Genomic DNA, 19,876 nt, shown 5'->3' on the forward strand with positions numbered 1-19,876 from the left:
TAAAAAAATCGAATAGTTCATCATATCTGGAAAAAAAAATGTTGTATGGCTGATGCCTTCCGCATGGGGTTAGCGTAGCATTTGATGATACAGTGTGTCGGCTAGATGCCAAGCTGTGGAAGAAGAAACAAACGGAGGAGAAGGCACGATGGAGAGATTACATACACCATATAAAAAGACACGTGTTTTTTTTTTCACCGTCTGACATGAAATCAGAGAATCACTTTTCCTGTTTTAGGTCCGTTAGGATTACCAAAATTATTTCTATTTGCTAAATGCCAGAATAATGAGAGAAGGATTTTTAAGACAATTTTTTATGACTTTCTTCAAAGTCAGAAGTTTACACACACTAACATTATTATGCCTTGAAACAATTTGGGAAAGCCCAGATGATGCTGTCATGTCTTTGGAAGCTTCTGATTGGTTTATTGACAACATTTGAGTTAATTAGAGCCAAGATATCAGGAAGAGAATTGTGGACTTGCACAAGTCTGGTTCACCCTTGGGTACAATTTCCAGATGCCTGAAGGTGCCACATTCATCTGTTCAAATAATTATACCCAAGTATAAACACCATGGGAATGTCCAGCCATCATAGCGCTCAGGAAGGAGACGGGCTCTGTGTCCCAGAGGTGAACGTGCTTTGGTCCAAAATGTGCATATCAACCCAAGAACAAAAGCAAAAGACCTTGTGAAGATGCTGGCTGAAGCTGGTAAGAGTGTGTCATTATCCAGAGTGAAACGAGGACTGTACCAACATGGGCTGAAAGGCCACTCTGCCAGGAAGAAGCCATTACTCCAAAAGAAACATAAAAAAGCCAGACTACAGTTTGCAAATGCACACAGGGACAAAGACCTTAATTTTTGGAGACATGTCCTGTGGTCTGACGAAACTAAAATCAAAATGTTTGGCAATAATGACCATCGTTATGTTTGGAGGAAAAAGGGGGAAGCTTGCAAGCCTGAGAACACCAACCCAGCTGTGAAACATGGGGGTGGCAGCATCATGTTGTGGGGTTGTTTTGCTGCAGGAGGGACTGGTGCACTTCACAAAATAGATTGCATCATGAAGAAAGAACATTATGTGGAAATATTGAAGCAACATCTCAAGACATCAGCCAGGAAGTTAAAGCTTTGGTGCAAATGGGTCTTTCAAATGGACAATGACCCGAAGCAGACTGCCAGATTAGTTACAAAGTGGCTTAAGGATAACAAAGCTGCCTTAAGCTGCATTCTACCCCAAGTTCCAGCAGGGGGTGCTAAGTTTGGCTGCAAAAGCATTTTTGTCCATTCATTTCAATGCAAAATGAGAAAACTTCTCACTTGATTTATTACCTCAGAACATTTTTTTAGGACAACATTATGGTCTCAATCGCTAGTAAAAAATCTTCTTCAAGACAATTTGTTGTCAATAGTGTAAATAATGGCTCCATTTAGAAGAAAATAGAAGATAAAGAATCGTATGGTTTGGGGCGGGGCCGTTTATTTAATTCCCACACAGCACCTTTTGTATTGTAATTACTGTACAGTAGGCCTGCGTTCGGCTGTGCCTTTAGCAAATATCACATGCTTTTGTTAACTTTTGTTATGCGTGGACAGTGAAGACGATGTTGCATAGTGTGTTTTAACGTGTCAGGATGATTCCCGCTGTCCTGTGGAAGAGAATCTCTTTGGAGGCGGCGGCGCACTCAATAATAAAATCCTGTGTGTTTAATGTTTAATGGGATGAAACAGTGTAACAGTTCTATAATGTTGTGCTGTGAATTACATCACTGTCAAAATAAAAACACAGAGTTCCGAAAAATCGCGGATCTCTTTCTGTCTTTCCGGCGGCGGGGGTGTTATTATTGAATATTCGAATATTAAATAGATTTGTACCCAACGATTATCGAATAGTACTTTTGCTTGAAATGCACATCCCAACTGTACACCCTTCTATGCTTTAATCATTTTAATTGATTTATTAACTAGTTTTTCTTACAAATACAGTACAGGCCAAAAGTTTGGACACACCTTCTCATTCAATGCGTTTTTCTTTATTTTCATGACTATTTACATTGTAGATTCTCACTGAAGGCATCAAAACTATGAATGAACACATGTGGAATTATGTACTTAACAAAAAAGTGTGAAATAACTGAAAACATGTCTTGTATTTTAGATTCTTCAAAGTAACCACCCTTTGCTTACTAGAATATAAGACATGTTTTCAGTTATTTCACACTTTTTTTTTAAGTACATAACTCTACATGTGTTCATTAATAGTTTTGATGAATTTACAATGTCAATAGTCATGAAAATAAAGGAAACGCATTGAATGAGAAGGTGTGTCCAAACTTTTGGCCTGTACTGTATATGAATAAGAACTCTTGACACACAGTGCTGAGCTACAGACCGCCTGTCCCCGAACTAAAAAGACAGTAAAAAAGAAAGGGTGGAGTGGAAGAAGTGAAGAAGAGGCGTGAAGAATCTACGACAGGCGCAACACCTCGTGGTGGTTTGTTCGTCTGTCTGCTGGGTTTTAACTTGAAATGACTCAACTGCTGCTACATCAGTGCATTATAAAAAAAATAAAACAGACACAAACATGTCGACATTAGAAAAACCGCATTAGCAAAGAGGAACACGTCGAACATAACAGGTTGTTTGATTGCCAACAAGCTGCAGCATCAAGTTAAAGCTAGACTTAATGAGACTTTATTAGGTAGACTTGATGGCAGAATGTTGCATTCAAATTGTACATAATAAAGTGTTTATGTTACTAAATATGAAGAACTTAATGCCCTAATTGCTCTTATAGGGTTTCTATTTTTGTTTATATGCTTATTTTAGTTCCTACATACTTCTTGCTATGAATAGATATTCATACTTTCTCCATTTACCAGTCATTATTTCCCTCCATGTGCTGCTGCAGCAACTGAATTCTCCTCTTTGGATATCAATAAAGGTTTATCTTATTCTGATCTTTAGTGCAATTATGTTTTAAACCCAGTTTGTTACTGTATTGTTGTTACACAGGATTATTTCATTATTTAATTCCAATCCTATCTGGTATTTTGTGGTTTTCTTTCTTTGTAAAACATTATAAAATCTGTTTTAAACCATCGGTGGCAGAACTTAACTTAAAAAATAAGTTATAGGACAGTCTCATTTCTACTAAACCTTTAAAAACTAAACTTAAAGTATACGTTTTTTACAGGCGGCAACCTCCAGGTCTGAGCAGGGAGGCAAACCAGGAATTGCCTTAAGCTGCATTCTACCGAAAATTCCAGCAGGGGGCGCTAAGTTTGGCTGCAAAAAAAATCTGTCCATTCATTTCAGTGCAAAATGAGAAAACTTCTCACTTGATTTATTACCTCAGAACATTTTTTCAGGACAACATTATGGTCTCAATCACTAGTAAAAAATGTTCTTCAAGACAATTTGATGTCAATAGTTCTAATAATGGCCCCATTTAGAAGAAAATAGAAGATAAAGAATCATCGTATGATTTGGGGCGGGGCTACCTTTGATTGACAGGTCACTAACAAGGCGAGCCGTCACCAGGAGAGGAGCAGAACAATGCGTATCCATGGCAACGTGTCAATAAAGTTATATATAACGTTATATAGATAGAAAAGAGGACGTTTAGCGGTTTGGTCTCATAACTTTGACCCTTTCAAACCCGTTTATTTGAACGTTTTGTTCAGTAAAATGTCTTGTTCAGCGTTTGGTTGGACTAACAAACTTTTCTGAGGTAAGCAACATACATTTTGTTTTTGTTTTTTGCTAGCCAAAACTAACAAATGCTCCAGTTAATGCTAACATGAATTAGCAGCAGCTTCTCTCAGTCAGGTTGAGGTGTAGAGAGGCTGTAGTCAGTGATCAGATCCCTCTCCTCCTCCACAGTCCAGATATGGTCTGCTCCCGTATCCGAAACAAGATGGCGACGAGTATAACGCTGAACTCGAGGCTTCCAACGGGCCACAAACCAATGGGTGACCCCACAGTGACTACGTCCATTATTCATATACAGTCTATGTTTTTTCCCATCTGACAGCGCCCACTGCTGGCACGAAAAAAGAAATACAGTCAAAATAAATAAATAGAGTGTAAAAAGAGAAAAACTTACTGCGATGGCCCACCAGTGACGGAGCTTACAGACGGCGTAGGCCAGAATGAGAGCGGAGAACCTGAAAACAGCCAGGAGCTGAAGGAGGAAAGATGGAGGGAAGACGGGAACATTTAGGAATGAAGAAAGAGAGAAAGAATATAAAAAGGGAACAATGACAGGAGGAGAAACAACACAAAGGAAATGGAGAAGGAAAAAGAACAAGAAAAAACAAGGAATCCATTAAACATGGTTTTACAACAGAGCCCACCTCACTACAACATATAACAGCTACATACACTACTGGTCAAAAGTTTTAGAACACCCCAATTTTTCCCGTTTTTTATTGAAATTCAAGCAGTTCAAATCAAATGAACAGCTTGAAAGGGTACAAAGGTAAGTGGTGAACTGCCAGAGGTAAATAAAAAAAGGTAAGCTTAACCAAAACTGAAAAATAATGTACATTTCAGAATTATACAAGTAGGCCTTTTTCAGGGAACAAGAAATGGGTAAACAACTTAACTCTATGGAGTCTTGGGCTATTTTGTCCATTTTTGAATTCTTTTCATGTCTTTGTAAGTCATTTTGTGTCTTTTTTTGGTCATTTTTTAGTCCTTTAGTCCAACATAAAATGTGATTTTGAATCTTTTTTTTACTTTCAAAACACTATCATGCTTAATAAAGAATTTTAAATGTTGCAAATGTGCATTAATTTCAGAGTACACTGAGACATTAAACTGCATCATTTTCAATAAAATTCTGGAAAAGTTGGTGTGTTCTAAAACTTTTGACCAGTAGTGTACATGCATGTTATATGCATATTAGTAAAAATATATTATAGAGACATATGACACACACACAAACAGCATAAATGTATACATATACTGTAATGAATAAATAAAAAAGTGTGGATTAAGTAAGAACTCACAAAAATGTCGAAGAAGGAAGCGCGGTAGTCGTACTGCAGGACTTCTTTTTCCAGCTGTGTTGGGATGCCGCCGTTCACCTGACAAACACAAACACATTTAATTAAAATTAACCATTATTTTATTTAGTATTATTATTATTTGTTTGGTTTTATGTGTATGTATATGTATGTATGTATACATGTGTATGTGTATGCGGATATATGTATATTTTTAGTTTTAGTTTTTTTTTTATTATTGTTTATTTGGCTACTGTTCACCCCTCCTGTTTTTCTTTGAGGGGGAGAGAGTTGTATTTTCTCATTATCATTACTATTTATTGTTTTTTGCTTATTTTATGTGAATGTAACTCTCTGGTTCGGGGGGCGGGGGGTTGTTCTAAAAGGGGGAAAAATGGGTGAATTGTACCTTTTCTGATTGAATATGTATTATGTCCTGACAACCCAATAAAGATATATATGAAAAAAAAAAAAAATGATTTTTTTTTTTTTTAACATTTTCTAAACTTTAAAGAATTTGCATGAACACTGTTGATATAAAAAAAAAAGGAACATGAGAGTGAAAGTGCAAACGAGAGGCCTTGTTTGACTGGTTCCAGTTTATTTATCTGCCTCGTCAGCTCCACTGCTATCATCAGTATGAGTGGAATGAAGTTTTGGCAGGAAGTGCCAAATGTTGTTGAAACTGTTTTGGTGACTTAACTCGCCTCTGGAATTTCCCGGCACAGCAATGACCTCGTTTATTCAGCAATGACCTCGTTTATCTTTGGTTTCATTGTTATCCAGGGATTCATTATTACTTTGAGGAAAGTTTGATGACTATATTTTACACTTACTTTGGTCCAGACGGAAATAACTGAAAACTGGAAAAAATATTGGATTGATTACGGTTACATTTTATAGAACTGTGACTTCTTCATTATTGATTAATCTCTCGATTAGTTTTTAGGATTTTTTTATTAATTGTTTAATTGATTAAATGTCAAAGATTCCTGTGAAAATATCAATAACAATTCCTAAAGATTCCAAGGTATTGTCTTTAAATTACTTGTTTGTTTCCAACCAAACACCCAAATATGTTATGTTTGCAATGATATAAGATTTAAAAAAAGGTAGTAAATAAATAGTGTTTACTGATGCAGGTTGGAGGTTGAAATGAATGAAATGCAAAGGAAGAAACTAAGAGTCTCCGCTTTTCTATTTCTGCTATTTTAGAACGTGAGCACCATGAAACAATCAGAAAATAGCGTTTTTAATACCAGTCATCTACAGTCATTTCTTCAGAAAGTAAGAACCGTGACCAAACCCTTTGGGGTGTTAACTTGTTCCTGCAGTTTAAAGTGCAATTAGTTCCTCAAACGGTTCCTAAACCCTGGGGAAAGTTCCTGCGGCTGAAAAAAGAGGCTGTTATTTCTGAGAATACCTCTACTGCTGATATATGAACTAAACATCATATTCGTATCATACCTCCAGCTGTTTAGTCTGCATATAAGGGTTCCACTACAACCCAATACCCGGCGGGTCTCACTCGCCAAAACGCCCCTAATTTGAATATGAACCGTCTTGAGCGGGCTTTTGTCTGGACTTTTTTCATCCCTGTAGAAGAGCAGGGCTTTTTTTCTCCCCTGAAAACAGCCTGGTTACTGATTGGATAGATCGCTAAGCAGGATGTGACATAGTACTCGATGCCACAACAACACACACCATTTGTAAAAGCCAGCGAAGCAGTGTTGCCAACTTAGCAACTTTGTTGCTATATTAAGCGACTTTTCAGACCCCCTTTTTCAAAAAAGCGACTGGCAACAAATCCAGCAACTTTTTCTGGTGTTATTGGAGACTCGTTTTAAGAACTAGTTGAAGTGGCACAGTCTTCCTGCAGCAGTCTTTCCCAGCTGCAGAGCCGGAGGGGATGTTAACCCCTTAGTGTCCAGTCTGCAAATTGCTAATAGGCTAACAGCTAGCTCTGTAGCAGTACAGTGTGTATGTGCTAACAGGCTAACAGTTATCTCTGTAGCAGTACAGTGTGTATGTGCTAACAGTTAGCTCTGTAGCAGTACAGTGTGTATGTGCTAACAGTTAGCTCTGTAGCAGTACAGTGTGTATGTGCTAACAGGCTAACAGTTAGCTCTGTAGCAGTACAGTGTGTATGTGCTAACAGGCTAACAGTTAGCGCTGTAGCAGTACAGTGTGTATGTGCTGCTGCTGCAGGAGGTGTTCACTTAGCGGTCTCTGTTTGTTTACAACAAGCACCAGACACTCTGTGCACAGTTAGCGATGCTGTTAATTCACAATCACTATGTTTATGATCAGCAGATGCTGTGCATAATTAGCCATGCTGCTTTGTTTATGATCAGCTGCTGACGTTGTGCACAGTTAACGACGGCGACCACAGTTGCTTCTTACGTGTTTAATCCATCGCATATGTGATCACGGATCACAGTCGAAACTGTTGCTAAGCAATAACGCCACAACCGAAAACCATACGTCACCTCCAGAGTCTCTAAATCCCTCTAGGGGCTAACTTGTTGTGGAGACACGCAGAGTGAGCGGACTTTTGAGAGGGTGTGGCCTACGACTTTCCCGGTGGACACTCTTCCCCCTAAAGGAAACACGGCTTATAATGTCTTACTAATGGCTTTATTCCTACCTTTACACTGAATATATCTTAACATATTCATATCAACCCCTTACTGGTTATTTTTTTTATTTTTTATTTAACCTTTATTCAACCAGGAAATATCCCATTGAGATTAAGAAGCTCTTTTTCAAGGGAGCCCTGGCCAAGAGGCAGCAAACACTAAATACAGTTACATATTTACATAAGACTCAGACCTTAAACGTGTTATGAGAAACAAGTGCATATTGTGGAATTGTTTGGATTTAAAAGTGCTCAAAGAAATGAAGTCAGTTAGTTTCCAGTCTTTCTGTAGTATATTCCAGCATAAGGTGCAGAGTAAACAACTTTGACCCAACTCTGTAGAGCAGAAGGACAGAAAGCAACAACTGATCTTGTGAACGAAGAGAATAAGATCCAGCATTTCTCACAGTAATTAAGGTGCAAATGTATGAAGGCAGCAGTCCTAATATTGCCTTATAAAGTAAGGCAATGACTAGCCCTTCAATTTTATGAATAATGCCGTTCATTCTGCACATTACTCTCCACTTTGCTACATTTTTCTAAACTGTACTTTATTGACTGAGTACCTCTGTTTTGAATCTGATCTACTAACTCCAGAACTTGTAGTTATCTGTTGAACTGTTTTCTGAATCCTAAACTTAGCGTGAGCCAAGGTTATTATAGCTAACGAAAACTAACGAAATAACGAAAACTAGAACTGAAAAAACATTTTCGTTAACTGAAATAAAAATAAAAAGAGTTTTTAAAAAAACGATAACTAACTGAAACTGTATTTTGTGGTTACAAAACTAACTAAAACTAACTAAAATTAGAGTGAAAATGTCCTTAGTTTTCGTTTTTGTCAACTTTTTTCATTCATAATTCAGTGTTTCTATTTGAACATGTAACACATGGTAAATATATTTACTGACTACTTGGATGTTTACACTAGAACCAAAATTCAAAACACCCAGAACTGTAAGAGTTAATAACCTTATTGGGGCTGAGATGATAAACCAAAGGAAATCAACGCAGAATTTATTACGGCCACTTTGAATCTGGCACCAACCAGATCAGTCCCAGCCCATTACAAAAAAACTAAAACTAACACTAAAACTAATAAAAACTAAACTAAAACTAAACATTTTCAAAAAATAAAAACTAAACTAAAACTAACTGAATTTGAAAACAAAAATTCACAACGAAATTAAAACTAAAACTAATGAAAAATCCAAAACTATTATAACCTTGGCGTGAGCAGAGTAACCACAACCAAACTGCTCATATTTAGCTTTGCAGTTCAGAGAGGAAGCTAGGCAAATTTACCAAAAAGACAGGAAACCTTGTGAGCAAACGTTTCAGTTCCAGTTGAACAGCTTTACAGTGACAACAGAACTTTACTTTAGTTTAATTTTGTGAATGTGAGAAGAGTTACTGCACAGAGTGAGTCACTTTCAAACACAGAGAGTGTGTGTGCTTCAGTGTACACACACATCTGTTTCAGTTATGGTTTAATTTGCTGAAAGTGGAGCATTCTGTGAATGTGTCACTTCATCCTTCAGGGAACAATGTTTCATGATCTCAATTCAGTTCTTCAGCAGCACCTGACCTGTTTCTGTTCGGCCTTGACACGATTCAAACAAAACATTTGACCATTATGACGTTATAGCTGTAGTTTATTAGTGCTGCATAACAAACAATAACTCATGAGGAATGACACCTGCTGGGTTCTTGTTTTTGTCTGACAGTCAAATAAATTCACATGCAAGTTCATTATGAAATTCTCTATTGGTACAAGGTAAAAAAACATATCCATTTCTATTCTAGTCTGGGTTTTTGAAATGGAAACGGTCACCCGAAAATCACTAAATAGCACAAACAAACTAACTGAATATGTGGCTCTGATGTCAAACCAGCCTACATCAGGTCACATGGGGAAAAGTTCTCAAAAGGACTTGAGGAAAAAAAAGAAAAGCATTTTGACTCTAAAAACACACACTTCGACCAAAATGGTAATGTTTGAAATTGAGACATAAGGAATATTACTGGGGAGCTACAAAATGACAAAACAAACTTCAAAAAAAAAAAAAAAAATCCTTATCTAAGACTTTAGAGTCATCACAAATTTTGTGAATACTATAAAAGACACACAGGCTCATTAACAAGTCTGCAACACAATCACTAAATAAGGAAAGGAAAAACCAGCACCTGTTCTTCAAACAAAAAAATACATTTTAAATGGTATTAAATTGTATACAACACTTTGGTCCAGACTCAAAATGTCTCAATGACTGTTGGAGGAATTCAGAGTTTCATTTTCCCCAAAAACAATAAATCCCTCCGACTTTGTTCATCCCAATTTTTTTTCCTAACACCACCATGAGGCTAACACTTGTTGTTTTTTGGGTGAAATATCTCCTCTTACATTGGTTGGATCGACACAATATTTGGTTCAGATATTCATGATCCTCTTCAAGGTGAATTGTAATCCGTTTTTGTTTTTAACCATTTGACCTTTAATCTTCAATGTGTCCAATACTTTGTTTGATGAGCAAATACCTGGAAAACTAACAACATTCCCATCAGCCTCTGCTGTACATGGTTTATTAGCAGTCGTTAACCTCAAATTCAAAACATGGTAAACTTTATATTTGCTAAATAGCAGCGTGCTAGCATTGTCACTGTGAGGATAGGCCTTAGACCAGGGGTCTCAAACTCAAATTACCTGGGGGCCACTGGAGGCAGTATCAAAATGACCAAAAAAAGGCACAAAATTACTAAAAAAAGACACAAAATGACAAAAAAGACACAAAAAGACAAAAAAGACACAAAATGACAAAAAAATACACAGAATTACCAAAAATAGAGAAAATTATTTTTTTTAAAAAGACATGAAATGACCCAAAAAGACACAAAATGACCAAAAAGACACAAAATGACCAAAAAAAAAACTAAATTACTTAAAAAAAGAAACAAAATGAACAAAAAATACACATAATTACCAAAAAAGACAAAATTATAAAAAATAAAAAAAAGACACAAAATGACCCAAAAAAAGACACAAAATTACTAAAAAGACACATTATTTAAAAAAGACACAAAATTACCAAAAAGACACAAAATTACCAAAAAAAAGTAATTAAAAGTGACCTTCCACACACAACACGGTAAAGTGCCATTTATATAAAACTCACATTAAACTTTCATATCAAGATGAGGGCCACAAAATATCATCACGAGCGCCGCAATTGACCCGCGGGCCGCGAGTTTGAGACCCATGCCTGAGACAGATCATTGTGTTTACTAATGAGATGCAGCAAACAGCTGCAGGACATGACTAAAGGTAGAGGTGTTAATGCATCAACTAGCTTCCTGTTCAAATGTATGAATGTTTGGAAACAGGAAGAGAAAATCTAACTTTTCCATCCATTTTTCCAAAACCTAAACATTTCAAATACAAAGAACACTTCTTAACCCTAACCCTAGACCCTTCTATAATCAAATATGTAAACATTCCCTTCTCTGAATAAATAATAAGAAATCACTAGAAAATTTCCTCTGGGGAAATTCTGAAAGGGCCACGGGGGCTACTGCCGGTGTGTGTACACTATGATGAGATTCTTCAGAGATTTCAAACTATGCCCTTTAACCTCAAAATGTGTGTGTGTGTGTGTGTGTGTGTGTAGCGAAAATCGCATAAAGTTACCTGTGTGTGTGTTTGAAGCATATGTATGCATGTGTGAGGAGTGTGCGTGCTTACGTGCATGTGTGTGTGTGTGTGTATCTGTAACTGTTATCACATCAAAGATCAAAGGCAATCAGATCAAAGCAATCAACAGAATTAACTGCCACCTGTTCCGGCATAGTGACAGCAGAGGTGGACAGACTGGAATTTCTGGCCTCGAACAGAAAGCATTTTTGGCAAAACCATAATACCTATCATTGATCCGACTTCACTTTGAGCGTCCTGAGTTCTTCCTGAACGTCTACATATGTTTTTTTAAGAATAATGAAAAAATAGCTTTGTTAGAGCGATCTAAAAAAACTGTTACATCTCCCTCCTTCAGAAATCTTTCTGCGTTTTTAATATGGGAGCAAATGAGGCTGTTGGTGGTTTTGGTGGTGAATCTGTGCGTCCTACGCCCAAACTATAACTCTGACAGCTTTACCAGAGGATTGTGAGTGAGAAGACAAATTTTCCTACGTTTCTATGTATAAATTATTTCTGTAGAGTGGAATTTGCGGCCTGGAGCGCAGTTTTCAAATGTATTTTTTGACAATTTATTCTCTCCCTCTGCACTCTGGGGATGATGTCACACACTGTGACACGAACATTCCGTGCAATACACACCCATTATAATCTCAGAATTTCTCCAAAAATGATCATGGTCATTGAACAGGGATTGATAAAAAACTATATGACCTATCGAAACGTGGATTAATACACTGATACACAAGACTTGTGTCTACTGTTTAAAGTTTAAATGGAGTCTCTAGGTGAAATTATGCCGGAGAAGTAGACGTTTAAAAATCTCCTATTATTGTTCTTTTTCGCTCTTTTTTTTTCGGCCATCCCATTCATTTCAATGCAAAATTTTGGGCAGTTTTTCGCAACTTATGTCGCGAAAAATTCGTATTCTGTAGAGAAAAGTAATAGCACACCGATCCCGATCGAACCGCACGTATTGATATATAATTTGTCCTGCAACTCTTCAAGTTGTAGGACTAGTAGCGGGACGAAATCCACAGTATAACAGTAGTGCAGCTGGTCCCTACAGCTATTGCTGTATGGGACCAGTGCTCGGTGCGATTGCCCTGAGGCCCTAATTAATCAAATAGTGTATTCTTACATTGAGCTCTATGATCCAGAGCAATGTGATGAACAAGAGGTCAAAGGTGACGAAGAGGCAGAAGGTCCTCCTCACGTCCGAGATGCACTTCTTCTCTCCGGCTTCGTACGACTCCACCCTTGCGCAGATGGCCGTGGTGTTGATGGAGCCCAGCCCCCTGCCGGTCAGCCGAGAGTCGGCGCTGCTGCTGCATCGACTGTCCATCCCTGATCACGACCCCCCCCCCGCCCTGAGCAGGGCCCACCCCGCCCACTGGTCAACAGAAGGTGGACTCGGGTGGAGTCAGAGGAGGCGGGTCATCGGCGCAGGCTGGTTTATAGTGGATCTGGACTCAGTCTATGGAGGTAAACGTCATCAGTCCATCTGCAGAGAGGATGAAGCAGAAGGTTGAAATTGATCATTTCAGAAACAGAGATGTATTCATGCATTTAGCACTACAGAGCCATAGAGCTCCCACAGATGTGTCCATCTTCTGGACCCACAGCTAAACAATAGTGAAAATTGGACTTGCATTCACTAGGAGGACAAAAACAAAAACACTTCTTCAAGCGTATAAACATTTTGCTCCGAGTGTGAAAATATTAAACTGCCAACACAAAGAATCATGCAAAAGCATTAGGGATGCACGATATTGGATTTTTTACATTTACATTTAGTCATTTAGCAGACGCTTTTATCCAAAGCGACTTACAGGAAGAGTGAAAGCAATCAATCAAGGTATACTGCAATTAGAGCAAGAGCTATTAGTGCATCAATAAGTGCTAGTGACAATTATTTGAGGAGTAGAATTATCGTGTGGTGGTGGTGATTTTTTGCCGATATCCGATATGCTGATTTTTTACAACTCATTTAGCTGATTACCGATACCGATATTTTTTTCACACACAACTAATACCCACGATCAGGGCAAATTTGTCCCATTTGCCAATTGACATAATAAGTAAACATAACCTGTGTTCACTGGGAACATGTGAAAAGTGCAACTGTTCAGCAATTAAACCCAAATTGAATAAAACTACATGTACCTTACAGACTGCTGCTTAAATTAAAATTTAACTTAAAACAGGAGCCCAATATGTGACGACTCAATCTGCACTCTGCAAACCAAATCACAAAAAGTGATATAAATATAAACAGCTTCAGTCCCTAATCAGAAGATAAATAAATAGGTGGGCTCAGACTACACTGCACAATTCTATGAGCTACAAACAAGGAGCAACAGAGGTGATGTCACCACATTATTTAATCACTTTATTATATCGATAATATAGTGCATCCCTAAAAAGCACCACTGCTTTCTTGGAATTAGGTCACTCAGCATGGAAAAAACCAACAGAAAATGGCTAATTGAACAAAGAAATCTTAGTCAACAGAGACAAAAGCAGCCAGGCAGTCAACGAATTCACTAAGAGGATGTTGATGGAAGAGATTTGCTCCCATTAGAAACTAGAGGTAATCTTACAAAGATGTTGTAAAACAATCGTTACATGACCCAGATAATTGTGTTGTTATTGTCTGAGTGCTATGACCTCTGACCATAACCTCCATAAATCGTGTTTGTAATGTCTGAGTTTAAGGAAATGAAACTAATTGCACTCAAAGCCACTTAGATAGCAACCAAGAAAGACAGTGAACATGTGATTCAAGTAGTTTGGTTCCAGTAGATGTTCTGTCTCGGGCTAGTCAAAACCAGTCGTGTGGTTCCGCATGATCATGATTTTTTTTTTATTTTTTTTTACTCGTGTTGGAAATCATGTTTGTTGCAGCATTACTTTTTAGCCCTCTATGGCATTATGATGCCAGTTAGGAAAAAAAAGTTTGGAGTGATTTTTTGTCTTAAAATTGACTAAATAAACATATTCTGAAGAAAATGTATGATTTTTTTTTTTTTTTGGGGGGGGGTTAGGGTTAGCATTACATAACATTACATGTCATTTAGCAGACGCTTTTGTCCAAAGCGACTTACAATAAGTGTACCATAACGATGCACAAGTGAAAAAGAGAGGTTCTGAAATTAATTTTAACATAATTTATTTAATAAACATGTATAAAAGATTCAATAGCTTCAATAGAATACAATACATTAAATTTTAAATTTTAAAATATTATAAAGGGAACTTTTTTAACCTGTTTGCTGTAGGCAACATTGTAACATTGAACCATTGCTAGTGGTTCCCTATACTCTTCCCTCTTTTTTAAAAGTATTGCATCTCTCAAAAACATGCTTTGTAGAAATTTGACAGGCCAAAAATGTTATGTTGCCTGAGGGCAACACCGTACCATAGAGGGTTAACATTCATAACTGAATAACCAGTACAACACTGCAAAATATCTCTTAGAAGCAGTTAAATTACTTTAAAATGGCGTATTTCCAGCTTTAAAAGGTACACAGGTTAGAACAATGGAACACCTTGGATTAGAGCAGCTTTTTGTTAATGATTACAAATGATGCAGGTTATCTCAAGGTTTACTGGACAGTGTGAATGTGACTTACTGGAAGAGAGTGAGCAACAGGAAGTAATTTCATGTCATAAAGAAAACTAATTCCCACGAAACAAATCATATACAGTATTGTAATTTCCCCTGAAAGTACAACTGTCCAACAGCTTCCTCTTCACATGCAAGAGAGCTTTATAGCTGCACTAAACTGTACATTTAACCTGATTTGACCATTGGCTTTTTGACAGTTTTTGACAGGATTTATGACCAAAAGGCCTCGGTGTTTCATAGTACATGTATAACTCAAGTTCGGTCTACTTCAGTTATGGGAATTTCATGCAAGAGAGACGACATATAGATGTACAAGAAGAAAGTAAGTAAAGTAATATCCTAACAATTTGTTCACTCAAAACAACCATACACACAAAAATATATATTTAAAAAAACTGCAGCAGCCAAACTGACTCACTAGTGTGCTTCGATTCCTTTCAGACTGTTTTCAGTAGAAATCCTGTGACCAGTAGGCAACTAAGGTTTCTGCAGATTAGTGGACTTCATGTGTGAAACTGTTTTTCCAGCGTAATCATCCATCTGCAGATGAATGCAGTCATGCAGAAGAAGCTCTTTTAGATCTTGTGCTTATTTGAGACCAAAGCATATTTCTTTATGTTACCGTGACACCAGATAATTTTCCTAAGTATGACAAATGACTACCAGCTCAAACATAACATCCAATTAATTAGATTAGGTTTCTTAAAGCTGCATTTATTGAGTTTATCCCCAAGCAAACAACTGTCCCACGAAGCAATATAATCATTCATGTGGAGTGTTTAGGGTTGGGCCAATAAAATATCAGATTTAATTTGCTCTCTGTCTGATTAATTTTCCACAATAGAGAAGAGAAAAACAAGACAGAATAGGGTGATTTTTCCCTGATTGTAGCTGCACGTGTAAACATAATATCCTGGTTTGGGAAATGCCCGACTGTGTGATATAAACACATTATGTATGTCCAGGTTTCTGACCACTGTCTTTCATGTATACAGGGGAATCATCAACTCTCATCAATACTTAATAGTTAGCCGTTTAAAGACAAAATAAGATTGAAGACAAGATAATTTGGGATGGATACCCAGGACTAGGTTGCTAGAATCTTTGACCAAATGGTAAACTGAAATCAACTGTTAATAAATACTGTAAATCTATCTATAAAGCAAGAAGTGTGCGTATGTGTGTGTGTGTGTGTGTGTGTGTGGATGTGTGTCTATTTTCTGATTTCTGAATTCATCTTTCAAAATAGCATTATTTACGTAGGACGTGTTGCGGCATTGCACTGTTTCCGATCGGCTGGCTTTTAGGGGAGCAGATTGGCAAAACTTTCCACCTATAAGGAAAACTAGAAGTACAACAAGGTGCCTGGATTCCAGATTATAGACACAGGTGATCAGACCCTGTGACAGGATCATTTAAAGGTCAGCTGAAGTAAATGTCACACATTAAATATGATCAAAACCAGATAAAGACTTGAAACTGGCACACTAGAGTGTGCACATAACTGCACGCAGTGTTACTTCTTGTTTTGCATTTCACAGATTCTAAAAAAAAAAGCATACTGTCTGACTCTCAAGGCTCAATGTCATGTTAAAAAGCTGGAATATACTGCACTTGTTAAGCTTGTTATAATGTCTGTACAGTGCTGGTTGACTTTCCTCTGCAGTTCTGATGCCACATCAGCTCAAAACAGATGGTTGAAAATATACCTATTCTTATGTTCTTGTATAATGTGAACTCCCATGAGACAAACTGTATATTGTAATTTCCCCTGAAAGTACAACCCTCCACCAGCTTCCTCTTCACATCTAGAAAGCTTTTATAGCAACGCCGAACTCCTTAAACCTGATTTGACTTTTGGCTTTTTGACATTTTTTGGGGAAGTATTTCTATCCAGTTTCTATTTGTCCAGGAAATTTCATGCAAGAGAGACCAAGTATACAGATGTAAATGTGAGTACAAGTAGGGCTGGGTGATATATCAAAATATTTTTAAATGTGATATGGAATTAGACCATATCTCATATATCGATATAGTTCAATTTTTTCTCTCTCTCTTTATATATAAATGCTGCCCTTACTAGAGTTTGTCATATTTAGCTCTTTTGTAATGTTTGTTATCCTTTTCTCACATAAATATATTTATTTCAGAAAAAGATTGGCCTATTTTATTTCATAGGCTATTTTTATTTAAGATATTTTTTATTTAAATGTGCACTTTATGGAGCTTTGATTTTTTTTTTTTTTTTTAAAAGGTACTCCTGTTGTTATACAGTATTTGTGTTCACTTAAATAAACGGTTTCAGTGAAACTACTTGTGACATGTCATATTTGACTTTGACTGAACATTTGCTCTCACAAGAGAACAAGACAGTAAGTCAAGAAATACCCAACAAGAACTTCCATTTACTCACACAGTGAAGTTTTGTGCTTTTAATGCACATACATATTATTAAGTTCTTGTATGAGTGTGTATCTGTGTAGTTCCCATTTTGGGACAGTGTTTGCAAGATCATAAATCCTGTGGTGTTTCAATGGTTTATGCTGCAGAGCCTCAACAAAAAGTGCAATATTTGCCTCTGGGATGTAGTGGACTTACTTAAATAACTGTAATACTTTCCACCACTGGCTCACCAAATGTTGATGCTAATGTCACAGTTGATGAGGAAGCTACAAATTAAATCTAAATTGCATGCTACTAGTCTTTCGCTGCATCACTTTGGCGACTTGAAATGATTAATAAATAAATAAAAGACCTGCAGCAGGAAACAGAAAGTGACTGCCTGATCTGGATCTGAGGCCAACAACAGCAGCAGCACTGTGGACTCATACATTTTACATTTGAGCTGTTTATACCACAGAAAAAGCATATAGGGAACCGAAGATACTAATTAAATGAAAGGAAACAGACAGGCTAACCGTGGTGCAGCTGTGACACCGAGCTGGATGGCATAATAAAGCAGAGGTGTTTATCTAACAACTAAGCTAACTAGCTAGTTAGCTTGGAAACATGCATTACAGTCGCTGATTTTAAAGTCTCCATTATGGCTCTTACCTTTCAAACTCGCTTGTTAGGGGGGTTAGTTTTTCTTTATAAGCCCTCGGAGGTTTCAGTTGGCAGGTTTCAGTCTCCAGCAGCAGACGAATCATCTGTTTCCTCCTCCTCTGCTCAGCTCGGACAGGATGGAGGAAGCGGAATATTAAAAACCTGACGCAAAGGATTCTGGGATATGAAGTCTGTGTCTGGGGCGACGGTTGTCAGTTGATCCGGTCCCCCTGATGGCCATGTTGGAAAGCTGAGAATTGTGTTTGATTTATCTTAATGTAATTTAACCCTTTGATGCACAAGATGGGTCAAAAATGACCCACATTCATTTCTCATGTTATTTCATGCTGCTGTGTGTTAATTTGCTCTATCTTTTTAAATCAATTTATTTTGTGATTGAATAGTCCAAGTATTATTTGAATATCTTATTTTATTACAACAGATCATTATATCCATTTCCTTTCATAGCTTATGGAGAAAAATAGTTTTTGTATTATTATATCAAGTTTACACACATGGGTCAAAAATGACCCATTCATCCAAATTTTATTTAAAATTAAATGACCTAATACTAAAATAATAATAATAATAATAATAATAATAATAATAATAATAATAACAATAATATATACTGAATACTTGGATTAATAAATAATAAAATACATTTATTCTAAAGATGTATAATAGAAACACTCCTCCATACATAAAGGGTTCAAAATGTTAGCTGAAAAATGGCTCAAATAACTATTAAAAAAAAGTAGTGTGTTTTTCCCAGAGTGTTTTATTTGATTTAGATGTGACAATCAGAACATCTGTTTGATATCATTTCAAAGGTTAAGTTGAAACAGAAATCACAACAGTACCTTACTAGTTCCTCTCTTTGTGATGAAATGTAATCACCTCTTGTTGAGATAACGTCACATATGGCCTACACCAAGACAAAATAGTAACTATATATAACAAATATATTTATACTTTGTTATTTTGCACCAATACACCACAGCAGATTCCTTGTATGTGAAGACCTACTAAGCAATAAAATATATTCTGATTCTGATATTCTATGAACTAGGCTTACTGCATTTAAAAATAGATATTCATTCTGTCGTGTCCTATATTATCTTATGATTTTGCTAAAAAAATGTTTTTAAAAAATCAGCAAATTGTGTGCATGTGCATAGTAAAGCATGACTGTTATGTATCTTTTTTTGTTGTGTGAATTAAAAAATTAGAACAAAGTACTGTGCGTCTAAAGGCAAAAACATCTTAAATCACATTTTCAAGAATTGCAGATTAGAACCTTAAAGTTAAACTGTAAATTCCCACCACTCTCTCTCCCAGAGACTGACCCACCAACACCACTGCACAATACTGTAATCTGCATGCACATACAGCCTCTGATTGGGCTTTTGCTTTGCAGAATTAGGTTATACATCATAGAATTGTAATTTCACATCATTTAAAATGTGTCTGAATGAGGACTTTAAATGACTTCAATGATTTTGTGTACATATTCACCTCATCCACACAAACAACAGTTTGGACCCAGAATTTCAGCTACAGGAAAATGATGAATAATCTCCTCATTGATTATGATCATGATATCAACAATTTGATAATAGCTCCTACACTGTAAAACCCAACTTGTTGTTTCTACTTAAATATTTGAGTGTCAGTGCTGCAAAATAATTGTATGTCAAGACAACAAAGACAACAGAGTTAACTCAAATGAATATTGCTATTTGACTCAATATTTTAGGTTAAAAAGACTTTTTGCACAAATCTTTGTTGTATTGAAAAGGAAAAACTAGTTGTGATGACAGACAAGCAACAATGGGTTTTACAGTGTAGGTATGTAA

The 19,876-nt window shown here is 36.7% G+C and overlaps 1 protein-coding gene across 1 annotated transcript in view; it reads right to left on the reverse strand.

Moving 5' to 3' along the window:
* Window positions 1–18,153, reverse strand: part of stard3nl (STARD3 N-terminal like) — a 25,730-nt gene extending 7,577 nt beyond the window's left edge. The window contains exons 1-4 of the mRNA XM_059344573.1: window positions 18,027–18,153; window positions 12,483–12,845; window positions 5,019–5,096; window positions 4,112–4,189 (exon numbers count right to left, since the gene is read on the reverse strand). Of these exons, the coding sequence (XP_059200556.1) occupies window positions 4,112–4,189; window positions 5,019–5,096; window positions 12,483–12,686 (360 nt within the window). The 5' untranslated portion in view covers window positions 12,687–12,845; window positions 18,027–18,153. The remainder of the gene's footprint in view (window positions 1–4,111; window positions 4,190–5,018; window positions 5,097–12,482; window positions 12,846–18,026) is intronic.
* Window positions 18,154–19,876: the final 1,723 nt, after the last annotated feature.

The sequence above is a fragment of the Centropristis striata genome, chromosome 11 (genome assembly GCF_030273125.1).
Source record: "Centropristis striata isolate RG_2023a ecotype Rhode Island chromosome 11, C.striata_1.0, whole genome shotgun sequence".
Lineage (NCBI taxonomy): Eukaryota > Metazoa > Chordata > Actinopteri > Perciformes > Serranidae > Centropristis > Centropristis striata.